This window comes from Microtus pennsylvanicus, chromosome 2, assembly GCF_037038515.1.
Source record: "Microtus pennsylvanicus isolate mMicPen1 chromosome 2, mMicPen1.hap1, whole genome shotgun sequence".
NCBI lineage: Eukaryota > Metazoa > Chordata > Mammalia > Rodentia > Cricetidae > Microtus > Microtus pennsylvanicus.
The window spans coordinates 29,067,917-29,087,055 of NC_134580.1; the positions used below are offsets into that span (position 1 = coordinate 29,067,917).

The following is a 19,139-nucleotide window of genomic DNA, read 5'->3' on the forward strand; positions in this document are numbered from 1 at the left end:
CTGTGAATCTCTGCACCTGCTTCCATCAGTTGCTGGATGAAGGTTCTATGATGAAAATTAAGGTAGTCATCAATCTGATTACAGGGAAAGGCCAGTTCAGGAATCCTCTCCATTACTGCTTAGCTGGGCTCATCCTTGTGGATTCCTGGGAAGTTCCCCGGTGCCAGATTTCATGCTAGCTCCATAATGGCTCCCACAATCAAGGTATCTCTTTTCTTGATCTCCTCCTCTGCCCCCCCCCATCTCAGCTGTCCTGTTTCCTCCCCTTCTCCCCTCCCCTTCCTCTTACATCCCCTCCCCCTTGCTCCCATATTTCCCCTTCCCTGGAGGATCCATTTATGTCCCTCCTTGTTCTCCTTGTTCCCCAGCTTCTCTGGGATTGTGGACTGCAGGGTATCCCCTTCTGAGTGAGTACACACTGTGTTTGTCTTTCTGGGTCTAGGTTACTTCACTCAGGACGTTGTTTTTTCTGGTACCATCCATTTGCATGCAAAGTCTGTCTTTTTGTTCTTTAGCTCTGAGAACTCTCATCTTTTAATTCACCACTGCTTTATCGTGCCTGCAGGTGCACAGGCAGAAATTATATACATAATAAAGAAATCTTGAAAAAAAGGGCTCAGTAAAAACTATATTATAACAAATTATAGTATAATAGATACTGTATTAATTAACAAATCTCTATTCCTGAAAAGTTCTAGGTGTGTCAGGTATCAGGATAGGATTGCATTTTTCCTTCCTTTGGGGGGTACAGGGGTTGGGTTTGAGACAGGATTTCTCTTTGTAGCCCTGACTGTCCTGGAACTCACTTTGTAGACCTAGTTGGCTTCAAACTCAGAGATCTACCCACCTCTGTCTCCTGAGTTCTAGGATTAAAGGCATTTGGCACCATCGCCTGGCTAGCATTGCATTTTTCAGTATATATCCAGAAGCCAGCATGTTTAAGGTTATTCCTTCAAGCTGTACGTAGTGTTGCATATCTTAATCACAGCACTTGGGAAGCAGAGGCAGGTGGACCTTTGTGAGGATTCATTTGTTTGTTTATTTATTGGTTTTCAAGACCGGGCTTCTCTGTGGCCCTGACTCCTGGAATTCTGTAGACCAAGGCTGGCCTTGAACTCAGAGATCAGCTTTTGCCTTCCCTAGTGCTGGAATTGAAGCTGTGTGCCACCACTGCCTGGCTAGTCTTTAATTTCTGTATCCTCATTTTGGGGTACCATTGAAAAACACAGAACTGAGTCACGTGGGGGTGCACTCCTTTAATCCCAGCACTTGAGAGGCAGGGGCAATTGCAAGCCAGCCTGCTCAGTGGAGCAGTTCCATGACAGCCAAGGTTACACAGAGAAACCTTGTCTCAAAACAAACAAAAAAATCAAATGAACATCTATTAAGTGAAGGACAGATTTTAGACTACTGCAGTATGGTAGACTAGCATCAGCTGAACCATACTCTGTTACGACAAAAGGAGAAAGAGGTGTGTGTGGGTGTAGATGTATAAGTACCACACGTGGAGTGCCCTGTGCCTTGTGAGTCATGTGGAGGCCAGATGTTGGCCATGGTGTCTTTCTCAGTCCTTCTACATTTTAATTTCTGAGGAGGTTTGCTCACTGGTGTGGCTGTAGAAATTGGTCAGCAAGCTCCAGGAATCCTCCGCCTCTACCGTTGCAACACTGGGACCCCAGATGTGCACTGCTGTGCCAGGAACTCAGTTCCTGTGCCCGTGCGGCAAGCATTCCAACCAGTGAACCATTTCCCCAGCGTTGGAGCTTTGTAAGCACTGGGGTGTACTAACTAAGAGTTTGGAGGACCTTAGTGTGTGTCGGCCACCTGTGATTGCTAAGTGGCATTTGTCACAGTTAGGCTTCTTCCACAGAGCAGGAGCCCCATTTTGAAGGGGATATACTCGGGTTTTTGAAAGACATTTCTGTGTTGCGGATGATTTATGTCTCAAGGGGCAGAAAATAATTTGTTTTCCTGAAGAGTGAAGATGGACCTAAGAGTCACACCCTAGCTAGCACAGACAGTGATTTAAATTCTTTTGGCAGAGGTGTGCTGCTGAGGCCTTTCTAAGGGGCTGAGGAAACTGGGGGTGTTCCATTGTGGAGCAAGCCTTGAAAGGTCTGGGGTGGACTTGAGTTTACCATCAGATTTCCACAGAAATTGCCGTTGTGTTGTTGAAATTTCACTTGAAATACTTGACGTTTTAGAGAAAATAGTGCCCAAAGTTGGATGTTCTGGTCCTTTGCTCTTGATTACTTGAATTTTTTTCAGTCAAGTCTTCTTAGAAGAGCATGAAACTGTGTTGGGATTTAGCCCAGTAGTGGAATGCTTGCTAGGCCCCTTGTTTGGTTGGTCCTCTGGGTGCACAGTCGGTTCCTCAACTGGGAGATCCCTTTTGTCTTTACCTTCCCACTGCCCTTCTCCGGGCTTTGGGGTGGTCCTTTAGGATTGCCTTAGGACCTCTGATCCCGTGTCGTCTTTCCAGGAGGAAAGAGCCAGTCATACTTTCTTCCTGACCACACAGTGATGGCAAGGTTGTCTGATGAGTGTTTTGTCAGTTCGAGTACAGTCTGATCTGTGTAGTGGGTTCCAGAACAGCCAGGGGCACATAGTGAGGCCCTGGGGTGGGGGTGGGGGTGACATCTGTGACACCTCGATCAGTGAAAGCACTGTTACTGGAGGGCCACTTGTTCCTTTTTCGTGTCAGATGCACATTGGTTGTGAACTCTGCAGAACTCTGAGGGTTTGCTTTGTTTTTTGAGACAGGGTGTCACTGTTTAGTCCTGACTGGCCTCAAAACATGGTCTTCCAGCTTCCTGAGCTCCGGGCTCACCGTAATGAGCTGCCATATCAGGCTGGAACTCATTCATTGAAGATGATGATTAAAATGTACAGCAAGCTTTCCCACACTAGCATGGCCTCTGTGATAGTGAAGGGAAGGATTTGGATTGAGGCTAGCTGTGCAGAGGGCTGGCTTCCAGAGCCTGTTTGCATTGTTTTATGTTTAATCTTGAAAAACAAACAAACAAACAAAAAATGAAGCCAGGTATCCTAATCCAGTTTTAGGCAAATGTTTGGTTTTTAGTTCATTTGAAGAGTTAAAAATGGCTGAGCTGTGTTGGCACACCTTTAATCCAGCCCGCTTTACAGAGTGAGCTCCAGTCCAACAAGAGCTACATAGAGAAACATCTCTACTTAAAGCTTGGTTTCAAAATGTTCAAGAATAGTTAATGTTTACTGTGTATCTGCCACACATATTGGTTCATTTAATCATGAGATGAGACAGCGCTGATGCCGACCACTACAGTTCTTGAAATACCTACCCCCACCATCTCTTCCTCTAAAACTGGCCGGGCCTTCGCTGGTTTCCCAGGGCAGCTCACTCCCTTGTCTCATTTCTATCTCTTCCTACTCTTACCAGTCTATTAATGGTAAAGGATTCTTGAGTTAAGTGTGATTGCCTGTTTTAATTTTATGGCTTTAAGGACTCCAAAAAGCTTTGCCTTCCCAGTTGTAAGTATTTACTCTTACTATCTTAAATTATGTGTACTTGTGAGTACCTGCACATATGTGCAGGTGCCTGTGGAGGCCAGAGGTATCAGTCCTTCCAAGGCAGCATGGCATGGCTGCTAGGAATTGACCTCCGTCTTCTGGAAGAACAGAACAGCTCATAATCACTGAACCATCTTAATTCCCAGCCTCCCACACGCATCCATCTAGCACAGACCTTGATCCAGCAGTCTCCTTAGGACAGTTATCTACAGGCAAAGTACATGTCTAAATATGGTGCAGGGTGCGATCAGAAGTAGATTTATTTTTAACCAGCAGAATATCATTTAAAGGTTTATTTACATATGTATTTTATTTATGAGTGCTTTGTCTACATGCTGGGAATTGAACTTCAAACCTCTAGAAGAGCAGCCAGTGTTCCTAACGGCTGAACCATCTTTCCAGTCCCCAGCTAGTATCATTTTATTTGCGACATAAGCTTTATTGTTAGCTCTGTGCTGTATTGTATGTTCTGATTTCTTTTCTTTCTTGGTTTCTTAGGACAGGGTTTCTCTGTCCTAGAACTTGCTCTATGGACCCACCTGCCTGTGCGTCCTGAGTGTTGGGATTAGAGGTGGCAGCTTGTCCAGTCTAAGTGTTTGTTGAGTTGCTGTCCTTCCCCTTTCCTCCTCTTAGATCTTAGGAGTGATGTGCAGGGAATTTGGGTGATGGAAGACAGATCATTTTGAAAGTAACAACTTCATTCTTTGCCCATCTGTATTCTTCAGCATATTAAATCAGTTCTGATTTTTAGGTATCATCTTTATCAGAAAGTGAGGAGTCTCAGGACTCATCTGACAGCATAGGCTCCTCACAGAAAGCTCACGGGATCCTGGCCCGGCGACCATCGTACAGGTTGGTACTTTGTTTTCAAATGTGTTCAGATAGTTCTGTGAAATCTAAAGAGGGCAAGCATGGTTAGGCAAAGTCACAGATCTTAAGAGAAGTAGGTTGGAGCCTGGCGTGGTGGTGCACACCTTTAATCCCAGCACTTGGGAGGTCTGCAGGTAGTACAACCAGCTGACAGAAAGCCTTTGGGGTTAGGTGTCTGTAGTTTTATATGGATAGTAGTAGGGATATATTTCGAGTAAATGAATTTATTACAAGTTCATGGTCGAATTGACCAACAATAGAGGCTGTGTGGTAGGAGGACTCAGAGACAGTATGGCAGAGCACGTAAACAGTGTAGTAAGATTTCAGGAGGTGTGAGAGAAGTATGTGAAATGTCTGATGTGAGTGAGAAGACACGAGACACAAACCCACTTAGGAGTTTATTAGAGGAGGAAGGTGCTTGCAGGCCTGAGGAAACAGTGTATGGAGAGGGAGGGGGAGGGAGGGAGGTGCATGCGTGCGCCCAGCTTTTAAAGGCTGCCTGGCACATGCGTATAGGGGAAGACGTGCCTACATCACACACTGAGAACATGCGTAGAGGGAAGACGTGCCTACATCACACACTGAGAACATGCGTAGAGGGAAGACGTGCCTACATCACACACTGAGAACATGCGTAGAGGGAAGACGTGCCTACATCACACACTGAGAACATGCGTAGAGGGGAAGACGTGCCTACATCACACACTGAGAACGGTGAGCGCTCACACACTGGCGCAGGTGACAGCCACCCACGCATGCGCTCAAGGATTTAGTTGAGCCGCACGTGGGTCACGCAGGCCCTTTGTTCCCAAGGGTCCACCCACATGTGCCTGCCTTTAGGACCCAAAAATGCAGCCTTATGGGTGGCTGAATAATTACAGTATGTGTAGGGTCAATCTATATAGTATAAATAGACAAGAATCCCTAAGATTGTATATCTGAAGCGCCATGCCTAATTGAGATAACCAGCTTTATTAATTCTTTAAATTAATTTCCTTACATAGAAAAGATTGATTTATTACTGGTTTTGACTCATGATTGGCTCCATTGTTTTGGAGCCTGTCACGGTTAGAAGCACAGATAAGAACTTGATAGTGCATAGGCAGCAAAGGCGGATGGGTCCCAGCACCCTCCCTATTCGAGGACACATTCCCTGCCACTTGGCCCACTGTCTCAGCAAAGCACAAATTCAAAATCAAACTTTTAACACGTGATACTTCAGAGGACACTTCCCCAAAACAAAGTGACAAATTGGGTGGTAGGGAAAATTGTTAAGAATGTAATTAAAAACTATAAAAAGCTAAAAGAAATAATATATTAGCACATAGAACCTCAGGTCATGAAATTACCAGGGATTCCATGTCTGATTTAAATCAAAAAAGACATCAAGAGGAATTAAACCCTAACACTAGAACAGGAGACTGGGAAGACCTTGAAAATAAAGAAAACTGAGAAAGATAGTCCTGCAGTCTACTGGGAAGTCAAAAACAAGCATTACAGCAGTTAGGTGTGACTGAAGAATTGGGTAGTTGGAGGTAAAGGAAAGCTGAGTAGATTACCTAGGATGAGCACAGAAAGTAAATAGGAGTGAGGAAGCAGGTGATAGACTTGCAAGGCGCAACCTACGGCTATCTAACTTACTCCCAAAGAAGACAATGGGCACTTGTAGCTACTCTTAGTTGAGGATGGGTTTCTACAGCCTGGGCTATTAGCTTCAGAAAGCCAGATTCCAGAGGGGAAATGCATGCAGAGTCTTCAGGAGAGAAAATTGGAGAATACCAAATTTAAACATGATTTTGTTTCTCTAGGCTGGCAAACATGCTAGGCAAGCTATCACTGAGCTGTGTTCCCAGCCCAGATAAATGTTTGATCTTAAAAAGCTTCCAAAAAGAGAAAGATTAGAGAGGAATGACCATTAAGCTAATAAACAACAGGCATTTTGAACAGCATCATTAAACAGTAATGGGATAATGTCTACCTTTTGGCCTAGAATTCTGTACTCGGGGATGTAGTCCAGTGGTTGCATCTTGCTTACACGTGCCTGAGTTTGTCCTTGTGCTACCCCAAAGATGAGTGTTTCCTTACTTGTTACTGTTGGCTTCTTAGAAGACTACCTGTGACTCATTTGGTAGCTTGGTAACACAATAGGGAACTGGAAATGTTTGTCAAAGGTAGATGGTCATTTACCTATATGTGCAAGGCCCTGGGTTTGGTTCCTAATACCACAGGAAGGAATTGGAAGGAGGGAAATTATGGAGACACTCCAGGCAGGAATAGTCTCTTGGAATTTTATATTGATTCCTGTTAACCAATCTCAAACTCTTAAAAGTAGTCACTAAAAGAACCAAAAGGTTGGATCTTTAAACTTGCACAGAACTTCTTGAATCAAATACTTTCTTGCACCCACTTCAGTAAGCAGAAAACCACCTGCGTAGAAGTATAAATGGTGAAACCATGAGGGGCGGTGGTGGCGCACACCTTTAATCCCAGCACTAGGGAGGCAGAGGTAGGCGGATCTCTGTGAGTTCGAGGCCATCCTGGTCTACAGAGCAAGTTCCAGGACAGCCAGGACTGTTGAACAGAGAAACCCTGTCTTGAAGGGGGGGGGGGGGGGGAACAAAGGTGGGGAGGACGACCTGATGGAGGATGGAAGCATGAAGAGCAAGTCCGGAGTACTTGACTGCCTTATGTGCGGTAGGAAGGGACTCGACTGGGTTTTGTTCACTAAGCTGAGCCCCGAAGGAGCCTAGAATCTGAGAAGCTTCCCAAGGTAAGACTTGTAGGTGTCTGTAGATTACTCAAAGATGAATACAACTGAGAATTCTAAAATATACATGGAGGTGAACTACCTGAAAAATCAGAAAAGGAATTTGTGGTAGTTGTCATCCAACCTTGCACACACACACACACACACACACACACACACACACACACACAAAATAAATAAATATAAAAAAATAAATCAGTAAATGACAAAGAATCCACAGAAGAAAATACTTGGCAGAAAAACTTTATGACATTCACCACCCAAAGCCTAGAAATGACTTCATAAGCACATGTGGACTTGGAACTGAAGGATGCACAGGAGAAGCTGTGGCTCAGATCCTAGCTGCTGTCCTCGGGATAGATCCAATCAGCACTGCAGAAGCTCTGAGAATTAAATTAATACTGGAACCACAGTGGACAGATGGCTGATCAGAACTTGTAGCTTGGACATAACTAGATTGATAATAACCTAAAACAGTAAGAAATTCTCTTTAAGGATTCGGGCAAGACTCAGAAGTTGATAAAAGAATACCGAAAATGTCGAAATCACTTAGCATATAACCTGAAAACGTCCTTCCTTGGGTTTGCAGGGGAGGGCTGTCTGCAGATTCTAATACCTAGATATTAATACCTAGATGATGGAATTATGTGGTAGAAACTTAGGACTGTTAACAAAAATGTTCTAGCAAGTAAAGAAATAAATGGAGACAGACCCTCTGGGCAGACTTAAAGAGAAATGTAACAGAAGTAGAACTCATGTGTTCAATAGGAGAATGGGGTGAAAAGAAAAAAAATTCATCAATTTTGGAGAATAGTGAAAAGAGGCAGGAAGGTTCTCTGGCACCCATGAGATATAAGGCTACTTAGCACTGGGGGCAGAAGAAGGGTGTGACATTGAGAAGAGAGCATACACCCTAAAGTTGAAGAGTAGTGACGGCTGCACACCCCTGAGGATAGACACACTGCAAATGGACTAACTGCATGGTAGTTGAATTGTCTTCAAACCTCTTATTTTAAAAGGCAAAGATGATTAGAACAGATTAATAAGAGACTCACTTCATATATAGTGCTGTACCTGGGCTAAAATTGGATAGCTGAAGACAAAGGCAAACTCTTAATACAGAGACTGGGATGACTACATCAGTATCACAAAGGAATATCAGAAATACAGAGGTGCAACTTGAGAATATTCAGGAAGATAGAGCAATCCAGATGTGTATGAATGTTAGAGAAGAACTTCACAGTATATGTGTCAAAGCTAACAATTGAAAAGTGACTCGGAGGGCTGGAGAGATGACTCAGAGGTTAAAGCATTGTCTGCTCTTCCAAAGGTCCTGAGTTCAATTCCCAGCAACCACATGGTGGCTCACAGACATCTGTAATGGGGTCTGGTGCCCTCTTCTGGCCTTCGGGCATACACACAGACAGAATATTGTATACATAATAAATAAATATTTTTAAAAAAAAGTAACTTGGAAAAACAGCTTGATATTAAAGTTAACATTAGCAACCAGCAAGATCAAATGGTTTTGGGAGACATCACCAAACAACTGTTCAAAGCACATTCATGTACCACACTGAGTGTAGTAGCTCATCCCTGTAAACCTAGGCTTGCAAAGCTGAAGCAGGAGGATTACTTCTAAATTTGAGTCCAGCCTATACTACAGAGTTTCAGGCCAACCTGATGTATAGAGTAAGACCTTGTTTCAAAGACAAAAGTGCTGTCTGGTGACATAGGAAGGTCTCTACCTTGAAGTCATCCTGTTCTGCACAGCTACAGATCAGTCAGGGTAAGGCCCTGTTTCAGAGGAAGAAAAAAGGAAATGACACATCTGGGTTACTGGCAAACCTAACTTTTTTTTTTTTTTTTTTTTTTTTTTTACCTTTTAGCAGATTCAACATGTATTTATTTATTAAGGAAAAGAGTGCTTTCAAAAAAAGAGATTCCAAGATAGAAGTGCCCCTAGCAGTCTAAAAGAACTGAAATCATGTATGCTCTACTCCTAGAATTAGACTAGAAACCAATGATAGAAATGTAATGGAAAATATCCCAATAATTGGAAATTAAACTAAGAAACCATTCACTTGCCAAGCAAAGTTTTTTCGGTTTTTCGAGACAGGGTTTCTCTATGTAGCCCTGTGTAGGTGGAGTTTTTCACCTAGACAACTGGCTCCCCAATAAACACACGGAGACTTCTTACTGATTATAAATGCTTGACTAATAGCCTAGACTTGTTACTCACTAGCTCTTACAACTTAAATGAACCCATTTCTACTAATTTACGTGCTACCACATGGCTTATGGCTTGTTAGCTCATTTTCTACAAGTCCTGCTTCCTTTGCATCTGGCTGGCAACTCTGCCTTTCTTCCCAGCATTCTCTCAGTCTCGCTCACCTGCCTAATCTCTTCCTGCCTAGGTATTGGCCATTGGCCCTTTATTAAACCAGTGAGAAAAACACATCTTCACAGTGTACAAAAGGATTATTCCACAGCACCCTGGATGCCCTAGAACTTGTTCTGTAGACCAGACTGGCCTTGTGGGTGCTAGAATAAAGGTGTGCACCAGCACTGCCTGACTACAGACAGGAAGTCTTGAAGTCAGAATTCTGTTGTTGCTGTTTTTTGAGACGCGATCTCTTCGTTTAGCTCTGACTGGTCTAGAACTTGGAGCAATCCTCCTGATGGAGCCACTGGGGTGCTAAGATTAAAAGTGAGCTGGGCTACCATGCCCAGCTTGCATTTTAGTTTTCATCAATTAAAAGTACTTTTTAATGCTAAGAATATACTTCGGTTGGTAGAATTCTTGCCTGTTATACTTATTTCCCAACACTGCATAAACCACACAGTAGTCTCAGCACTTGAGAGGCAGAAGATCAGAAGGTCTTGGTCTGGCTAGCGTGACTCAACATGTAAAGTGACCTGTTTCCAAGCCTGCTAACCTTAGTTCAGCCCCTCGGACCTTTGTTGTGAGAAAGGAACCGATTGCCCTCTGGCACACACACACACACTCACACACATAAAATCTAATAAAAATGCTTTCTAGAGCCAGACTGCTGGCACACGTTTCTAATCTGAGCTCTTAAGAGGAGACAGGAAGATGAGGAGTTAAAGATCATCCTTAGCTAGGAAGAGAGTTCTGTACTAAACGAGATTGTCTAGGGTTTTGTCTGCAAAATACCAAATTTTGTGGGATGTAACTCAAAACATCAATTACTGGAAGATGGACAGCATTAAAGCCACCTGGCTAGGGTATATAACTTTAATCTCAGCACTCAAGAGGCAGAGGAATTCTGAGTTGGAAGGCAACCTTCCAGCTGGTACGTTCCAGTACAGCAGGTGCTGTGTAGAAAAGACCCTGTCTCAGGATACCAAGATAAGGGAGTATTCAGCGTGTTATGATCAAAATGAAGTTCAGTCCCTTCATGACTTCTGACCTAAGCAAGAACCACAAAGAGCATTTCAAAACACCGTTTCACATTCAGAGGAAGGTTATGTCTTCCCCTCTTTCCAAAGACCTGAGACAGAAGTACAGCCGTTGATCTGTGCCCATTCAAGAGGATGAAGTTCAGGTTGTCTGAGGACACTACAAAGGCCAGCAGATTGGCAAAGTCGTCCAAGTGTACAGGAAGAAATGCATCATCTATATTGATTGATTGCAGTGAGAAAAGGCTGTTGACACAAGTGTCCACGTGGGCATCCACCCCAGCAAGGCTATCACCAGCTAAAGCTGGACCATGACTACAAAAACATCCCGAAAAGTGAAGTCAAGTCTCCACATGTAGGAGAGGAGAAGGACAGATACAAGGAAGACATGATTGTGACAATGCAGGAGAGAGCCATCAGCCCCTGGGTCGTCCTCTGATGGCCACATGCACACCATGCAATTCAGTGTTCGTTTTATTTTCAGTGTTAAACTATTAAATATTTAGAACATTAGTAAACATTAGAATATAACATAAGCCGTCTATGCACCGTATACCAGGTAACATTATAACATACTGCTTCAGGTTAGTATATTTTCTGCAGAGTGCTCTTCCCTAAGCTAGTGTGTGCCAGTCCCGTGTGTAGTCTCTTAGGTTTTTGACAGGAGTTAATATTCTTCCCAACGTAACCTTGATAACATTGGAGAGCCCGTGGGAATGCAGTGTCTGCGTTTTTATGGTAGTAGGTCTACTCTTGTTTCTGAGTACTGTGGGCTTTTCTTCCACTACAGATGATTTGAAGTTGAAAAGGCCACTTGAGGACAGAACCTTCTTTCCTGGAGAGAAGGAAGTAGTACAGCTATACAGAGCCTTTGCACCTAGAGAGGTGCTCTCTGTTCTTTGTTCAGTGTGTAACAGACCTCGAGTACATCACTGTAATGAGAAATGCTAAGCATAAGAATTCCTTAATCCCCTAGGACCTCTTCCTTTTGTTTGTTTGTTTGGTATGGTTTATCAAGACAAGTTTTCTCTGTAACAGCTCTGGCTGTCCTAGGACTTGCTCTGTACACCAGCTGGCCTCTAACTCACAGAGATCTGCCTGCCTCTGCCTCCTTAGTGCTGAGGTGAATGGTGGGTGCCACTTTTTTTTTTTTTAATGTGCATTGGTGTTCTGTCTGCATGTCTGTGTGAGGACGTTAGATCCCCTGGAACTAGGGTTATAAACAGTTGTGAGCTGCTTTGTAGGTGCTGTGAGTTGAACCAGGATTCGCCAGTGCTCTTAACCACTGAACCACCTCCCCGCAAGACTTCTTAACACTGGCTTGGGGCTCTACTAGAGTCGTGCTGTTTATTTTTTAATTTTTGGGGGGTTAATCTTACTATGTATCTCTGACTGACCTGGGACTCACAGATCTGCCTGCCTCTGCCTTTGGGATTAAAAGTGTGTACCACTAAGCTCAACTTGATTATTGTATTTTTTAAAAATTCAACAGTTATTTATTGAGCCCAACACACCCAGCTTTATATGTGCTCATGCACTTAAAAAATGAAAAGAAAAGGAGGCTGGAGAGTGGTGGCACATGCCTTTAGCCCCAGTGCTTGGATTGCTTAGAGAGTGATCTCTTGAGTTCGAGGCCAACCTGGAACAGAGTGAGTTCCAGAACAGGCAGGGGTACACAGAATTCTCGCATAAGGAACACTGCCCTCATCAGGCCAGTCCCTTATCTGGATGAGTAGGGAAGCTACTTGATTTCCTTGCTTGTAAGTCACTCACTTGTAGTTTTCTAGGAGTCCCACGTGCTGTCCCTGTGTTGGGCTCTTGTTTCCAAGGACATGTCTGGGAAGGTCTCCCTTTGTTCTCTCCTTTTGGAGTGTCTGCTGGCAGCTGTCTTTGTAGATCTGGGATAAGACTAGCTTAGTAGGGTTGAATCAGACCCGCTTTTCCTTTCTCTGGGACCCTGCCCCTTGATTCCCACTTCTCTCTCAAAGCAGGCTCCTCCTGGCAGTGTCAGCTACAGCAAACTGCTTCACAACAATGAGGCACAATTCCTTCCCTGTTGAGCTTGGAAATCTGGGGGGAAGGGGGTATTGCCATGTTGGACTAAGCTGAGGTGAGTGCTGGAGCAGAGGTCTGTCCCATCCAGACAGTTGAACCTTAGGTAAAACTCTAGAATTCCTGAGTCAAGGTCCCTGAGGATATTCACAGGGAAAAGAGTTTCTGAGTTTTAGAGCCATTCTTAGCAACAGCTCTTAGAAAGACTGCATTGTGGTGACGCAGACTCCGCTCTTTTGTGACTCTGGGATCTGTGTCAGCAGCTGGCTGAGTCTAAAGACTTCATGCTCTCCAGGAGCTCCTGGAGAATTCAAATGCAGTGGTTTGATAAAGCACACTGAGCTGATTTGTGGCTGGCTTCTGCTTTTGGTTAATTTCTTTCTTTTTTTTTTTTTTAAAGTATTTATTTATTTTTATGTATACAATATTCTTTCTGCATGTACGCCTGAAGGCCAGAAGAGGGCACCAGACCTCATTACAGATGGTTGTGAGCCACCATGTGGTTGCTGGGAATTGAGCTCAGGACCTTTGGAAGAGCAGGCAATGCTCTTAACTGCTGAGCCATGTCACCAGCCCCTCTTTTTTGTCTTTGAGATAGGTCCATTACTATGTGGCCCTTACTCATTTTAAATTCCTGATTCAAGTAATCCTCCTGCCTCAGCCTGCCAAACTGAAACAGAGGGCATACACTACCACACCTGATTACACCTGCACTTGTAATCTGAACAGGTGTGGTGGCTCCTCCTGTTAGGCCAGCACTTGGGAAACTGGGTCAGATAGGAGGGTCTCAAGTTTGAGGCTACGCAGTCATGAAGAGAGTGTCTTTGTAAGGCACTATCATTAACAGAGTTCTTTTCTTTTACAGAAAAATATTGAAAGACCTTTCTTCTGAAGATACACGGGGAAGAAAAGGAGACGGAGAAAATCCAGGCATTTCTGCTGTTACTTCTATGTCTGTTCCAACCCCCGTCTATCAGACCAGCAGTGGACAGTACAGTATGTATAGGAGTCGTTCCCGTATATATGCAAGCACAGAGGACAATACAGTGTGTACTTAAGAGAGCAGGAACGTAGTATAATTCAGTGACAATGTCTGAAGTCTAAATTATGGTCCGCAGGTGGCAGGCATTCTGATGGTTGTTTCGCTCGGTAGTAAATGAATACGTTACATTCTTTACCTTCTATTGTTGTTTGGTTGATTTTGATTTTTTTTTTCTTCACTGTTCTGGAACTCCCTCTGTAGGCCAGGTTGCCTTGAACTCAGAGATCTGCCTCTGCCTCCTAAGTGCTGGGATTAAAGGTGTGTGCCACCAAAGACAATGTAATTCTTTTTAACGTTTTAGTTAGTGTGTGTGCATAGGATGTGCGAAAATATCAGATGAACTCAGGTCCTCAGGCAAACAACCTTTACTCACTAAGCCATTTCCCTAATCTTTAAAATATAATTTTGTTTGTTTGTTTATTTGTTTGTTTTGGTTCAGTTTGGTTTTTCGAGACAGGGTTTCTTTGTGCAGCTTTGAAACCTGTCCTGGAACTGGCTCTGTAAGACCAGGCTGGCCTTGAACTCACAGAGATCCACCTGCCTCTGCCTCCCAAGTGCTGGGATTAAAGGCATGTGCCACCACTGCCAGCCAAATGTAATATTCTTAATTCTCCGTTTTTTAAAAAATACCCATGCTAGCCTGTTCTGGTCTTAAACTCTTGGTTGTACCTCCTAGGTGCTAGGATTATAGGTGTGTGACCATGCCCACGTTCAGATAAAGCCCTAACATGTTTGTATTTCTTTGCCTTCACCCCCAAGGGGGAAAGTTAGCCATTAGAACAAGCATAGTGATATAACATGCCTTCTTGGTTCAATAGAGTCTGAGCACAGCCTAGACTACATGAGATAAGTATTTTAAAAAAGAAATAGTCGGGCTGGAAAGATGGCTCAGAGGTTAAGGGCTCTGGCTGCTCTTCCAGAGGTCCTGAGTTCAATTCCCAGTAACCACATCATGGCTCACAACCATCTGTAATGAGATCCGGCACCCTCTTCTGTCATGTAGGCATACCTACAGACAGAACACTGTATACATAATAAATCTTAAAAAAAAAAAAAAAAAGAAATAGTCATTAGCCATTGGATCTCTCATTAATGCCCCAGAAATTTCTTTGACAACATTAGCAATTAACGTGAAATGTCCATAAATTTCAAATTTTATGATTCATTGTGTATTAGCTTGAGACTAAATCTTGGGTAGTATGTCTAAACTTTATAAAGACATTGCTATTCTCAAGAGTGGTCAGTGATTTTGCCAAGTAGAATTACACTCAAACCTATTTTTTATCTACCTATCCATCCATCCACCCATCTGCGTATGTTGGTTTTTCAAGACAGGGTTTTTCTGTTTAGCCCTGGCTATCCTGGAACTGGACCAGGCTGGCCTCAAATTCAAAAGAGATCGCCTGCATCTGCCGGGATTAAAGGCGTGTGTCACCACACCTTGCCTTCAAACTTACTTAAATGTTCCTTTTTTATGCCTTTCTTTGAATTTGTATTATATAGCCTTATAACTATTTTTTTCTCTTTGGTTTAAGTTGCCATTGCCCCAAATGGAGCCTTACAGTTGGCCAGTCCAGGAGCAGATGGAGTTCAGGGACTGCAGACATTAACTATGACAAATTCCAGCAATGCTCAACAAGGTACAATCCTTCAGTATGCACAGACTTCTGATGGACAGCAAATACTCGTCCCCAGCAACCAAGTGGTTGTGCAGAGTAAGTGTGCTCCTTATCTACAGACATGTCCAGTCCTTTCTGAGGCAGTGATGAGTAACTCACCTCTTTGGCCCTGCAGCTGCATCAGGAGATATGCAGACCTATCAGATCCGTACTACACCGTCTGCTACTTCTCTGCCACAGACTGTGGTGATGACTTCTCCTGTGACCCTTACATCTCAGGCAACAAAGACAGATGACCCCCAGCTGAAAAGGGAAATACGGCTGATGAAAAACAGGTGGGTATAATGAGCTGTGCATATCTCAGTCACACATCACCTGGTTAGGAGATTAGAAAGGAGGTTTGGCTCGGCTTTATTTTACCATATGCTGGGAAATATCGGGTTCATTCCCAGTGCATCAGTGAGCTCATGTGTAAGTCTTTACTAAATAGCCTATCACCAGAGTTCAGTATTACTGTAGCCTTTGAAATCACATTGTTTAGTGACAGGACAGATGGTTCTGTGATTAAGAGCACTGGCTACTCTTCCAGAAAACCCAGATTCAATTCTCAGCACCCACATGTTAGCTTAAAACTCCAATTCTAGGGGACCTTAAATCTGATGTAGCCTATTTGGGCATTGCACACATGTGATGTACAGACATACACACAAGCAAAGCACCTATATACGTAAAATAAGAATATATTTTACAAATTGAAGAAGCATTGCTAGGCAAAGCTTTTTGAACAGCATCTCCTGTTAGGCACACCCTAGAGGTTCTGGGCACGGTCCCACAACAGGAGCACAGAAATGCCACAGTAAGCAAGCCTTGCCAGGTACAACAGTCTGTGTGTGCTGTACTTGAGCCATCGATTGCACTGAAAAGATAAGATACATATTGTAATCTGCAATGGTCACATCTTGCTAAACAGTACCAGCATCATCGGAGCTTTTATTTACTTATGTATACAACGTTCTGTCTGCGTGTGTGCCTGCAGGCCAGAAGAGGGCACCAGATCTCATTACAGATGGTTGTGAGCCACCATGTGGTTGCTGGGAATTGAACTCAGGACCTTTGGAAGAGCAGGCAGTGCTCTTAACTGCTGAGTCATCTCTCCAGCCCCTCATCTGAGCTTTTTTAAGGTGTAGTGGCGGCGGCAGCCCCCTCCTCCTCCATGGGGTTGTTAGTGGCTGCTGTTGATGGTGCTGCTGTTTGCTGAAAGCTAGTGTGGACAGCAGTGAAATTTGCCGCATGGGGTGACATTTCCTTTCTCTAAGTTCTCTGAACCATGTTATGCTGGTGGCAGCATTTTACCCAGAGCAGGGTATTTTCCAAAATACCCTCAATCTCTGCCTCCATCCTATGTAAAGCTAAATCCATGTAGTATCTATCTTTATGGCTGTTTGATCTGGTCACACCACAAAAACTTTCCTTGTTTGTAATGAGGCAGCTTCATCTTCTGGCTTCCGGACTCCCTGGAGTCATCCTTTCCATGCAGTTTGGCCGGCTGGGAGGGCTTGCTCTGGCCTGACTTAGCTTTCACCAGCCTCTCACCGAGCTGAGTCATTTGTAGCTTTTCACTTAAACATTTGAAGGCCACTGTCGGGTTATAGAAGAGGATTGACTTCATGCACATCCTGAATACTAGAGAGCTTCGAGGAGAAAGCCATTTGAACAGTCAGAACATACGCTACATTTCCCAGAACTCACCATCTTAGGTGAGCAGTTTATGACTCCAGGCCACAGTTAAAATGCTAATATCAAGGGCTGGAGAGATGTCTCTGCGGTTAAGAGCACTGACTGCTCTTCTAGAAAGATCCTAAGTTCAATTCTCAGCAACCACATGACCTGACATGACAGAACACTGTATACATAATAAAAAATTTTTTATGGTAACATGAGGATCACAGATGAAGATGATTCAGTAGGTACGGGTTCTAGTCTGGAAGCCTAGTGGCCTGAAGTCAATCCTTGGGACCCACACAAAGATGGAAGGAAAGAGTCAGCTCCATAGTTGTCCTTTGACCCGAGTGTGTGTGCGTGTGCATGCACATTCAGGCACTATGGCAATGTGTCACCTTCCATACACAGTTAAATTTTTTTAAAAGGTATTTTACGTCAACAATCACCATGAAACATTTATGTCCTTCTTAAATATACATATATATATATTTTCCATTGCCTTGTATAGCACTGGCCCGTAGCCAACAATGGCTTTGATTGTGATCTTGCTCCCACTTTCTGAGTACCAGGAAGATCAGATCTTCAGCAAGTAGGGTCTTGTGTAGTGCTGGGCTTCGTACATGCCAGATAATCGCTCCACCAATTGAGCCATACCGTCATCCCCTTAAATAGATTTTAGTCATATTCACTTTAATATATCAGGCATGAAAACTTGCTTCTTTGAGAAAATGCATATCTAATGGTACTTTATGTACTGTGTTCAAGAGGAGTAAGAAAAGGTGCCAAGAAACTTGGAATGACAACAAAAGATCACAGATGGAGGAGTTGAAAGATTACGGTATGACTGGGCTTTTCAGCTACACACACAATCATAAATCATTTTATTTATTTATTTTTAATATTTATTTATTTATTATGTATACAATATTCTGTCTGTGTGTATGTCTGCAGGCCAGAAGAGGGCACCAGACCTCATTACAGATGGTTGTGAGCCACCATGTGGTTGCTGGGAATTGAACTCAGGACCTTTGGAAGAGCAGGCAATGCTCTTAACCTCTGAGCCATCTCTCCAGCCCAGGATAATGTTTTTAAAGCAATAAAATTAGCATAAAATAATTATGTGGGTACATACAAGTTTAATTGAAAATAAAACTTCTCTTTATTAAAAGGTGACAAGGATTACTATCCTTTATCTGTTCATGTCTCTATGAATGCGTTTGTTAGATAAACAGATGATTGTTTTAGAGGGTTCAAGGGATGACATAAGATACTTATGTAACTAGAAGAAAACTGAGAAGCTCTTGTACCTATATATATGAAAAAATTTAAGCCGGGCAGTGGAGGCGCAAACCTTTAATCCCAGCACTCGGAAGGCAGAGGTAGGCGGATCTCTGTGAGTTCGAGGCCAGCCTGGTCTATAAGAGCTAGTTCCAGGACAGGCTCCAAAACCACAGAGAAAACCTGTCTGGGAAAAAAAAAAAGTAAACCGTGTGTGTGGAGGAGCCACGAATGATAGTACCTACCTCAGCACTTGGAAGACTGGCAGGAAGATTGCACATTCCTGACCAGCCTCAAGTACATAACGAGTCTGTCTCTGAAAATGGGGCAAGGAGTGACATGTGTCTGCTGCAGTCAAGATGCTGAGACAGGAGGCCAGGCTCCAGAGCGAGAACTTGTCTAGAAAAAGCACTACTTGGGAGCTGACTGGATGACAGAAGAGCAGTTGTCTGGTAGAGAGCTGACCAGGAGGGTGTGGGGGCTTCTAGGACAGTATGTGTGTTTGCCAGGACAGATAGAATTCTATACTCCATATCTGTGTATTGACACCTGGAATCCCAGCAAGGCTGAGGGTGTAGGCATCTAGACCATCTTTGCCTAAAGAAAAAAAATTGTCTTTTTAAATTGTTCTCTGTGCCTGTGAAAGCCAGAGGTATCTGATAGCCCCCCACCCCCAGGGAGTTACAGCTGCCCAGCATGGGTGTTGGAACTGAGCAAGTCTTTGGAAGAGCAGCAAGTGAGTCGCCTATCTCCTCCAACTCCATAGATGATATCTTAATTTTTCAAATGGTTCAGCATTGTGAAGAGGAGGGTGAGG

At 43.6% G+C, this 19,139-nt stretch overlaps 1 protein-coding gene and 1 pseudogene across 6 annotated transcripts in view; both read left to right on the plus strand.

Annotated features, from left to right (window-relative positions):
- Atf1 (activating transcription factor 1) overlaps positions 1–19,139 on the plus strand; it is a 33,766-nt gene that overhangs the window by 13,148 nt on the left and 1,479 nt on the right. For 4 of the 6 annotated variants that reach the window (XM_075960653.1, XM_075960655.1, XM_075960654.1 and 1 more), the window contains exons 3-6: positions 4,301–4,401; positions 13,527–13,657; positions 15,239–15,418; positions 15,498–15,657. In XM_075960653.1, coding sequence (XP_075816768.1) covers positions 4,301–4,401; positions 13,527–13,657; positions 15,239–15,418; positions 15,498–15,657 — 572 coding nt within the window. Of the gene's footprint in view, positions 1–84; positions 205–4,300; positions 4,402–13,526; positions 13,658–15,238; positions 15,419–15,497; positions 15,658–19,139 lie in introns of all 6 variants that reach the window. The other 2 variants (XM_075960656.1, XM_075960658.1) reach the window with 2 other exon arrangements.
- Positions 8,898–11,312, plus strand: LOC142844759 (ribosomal protein uL24-like pseudogene; annotated as a pseudogene).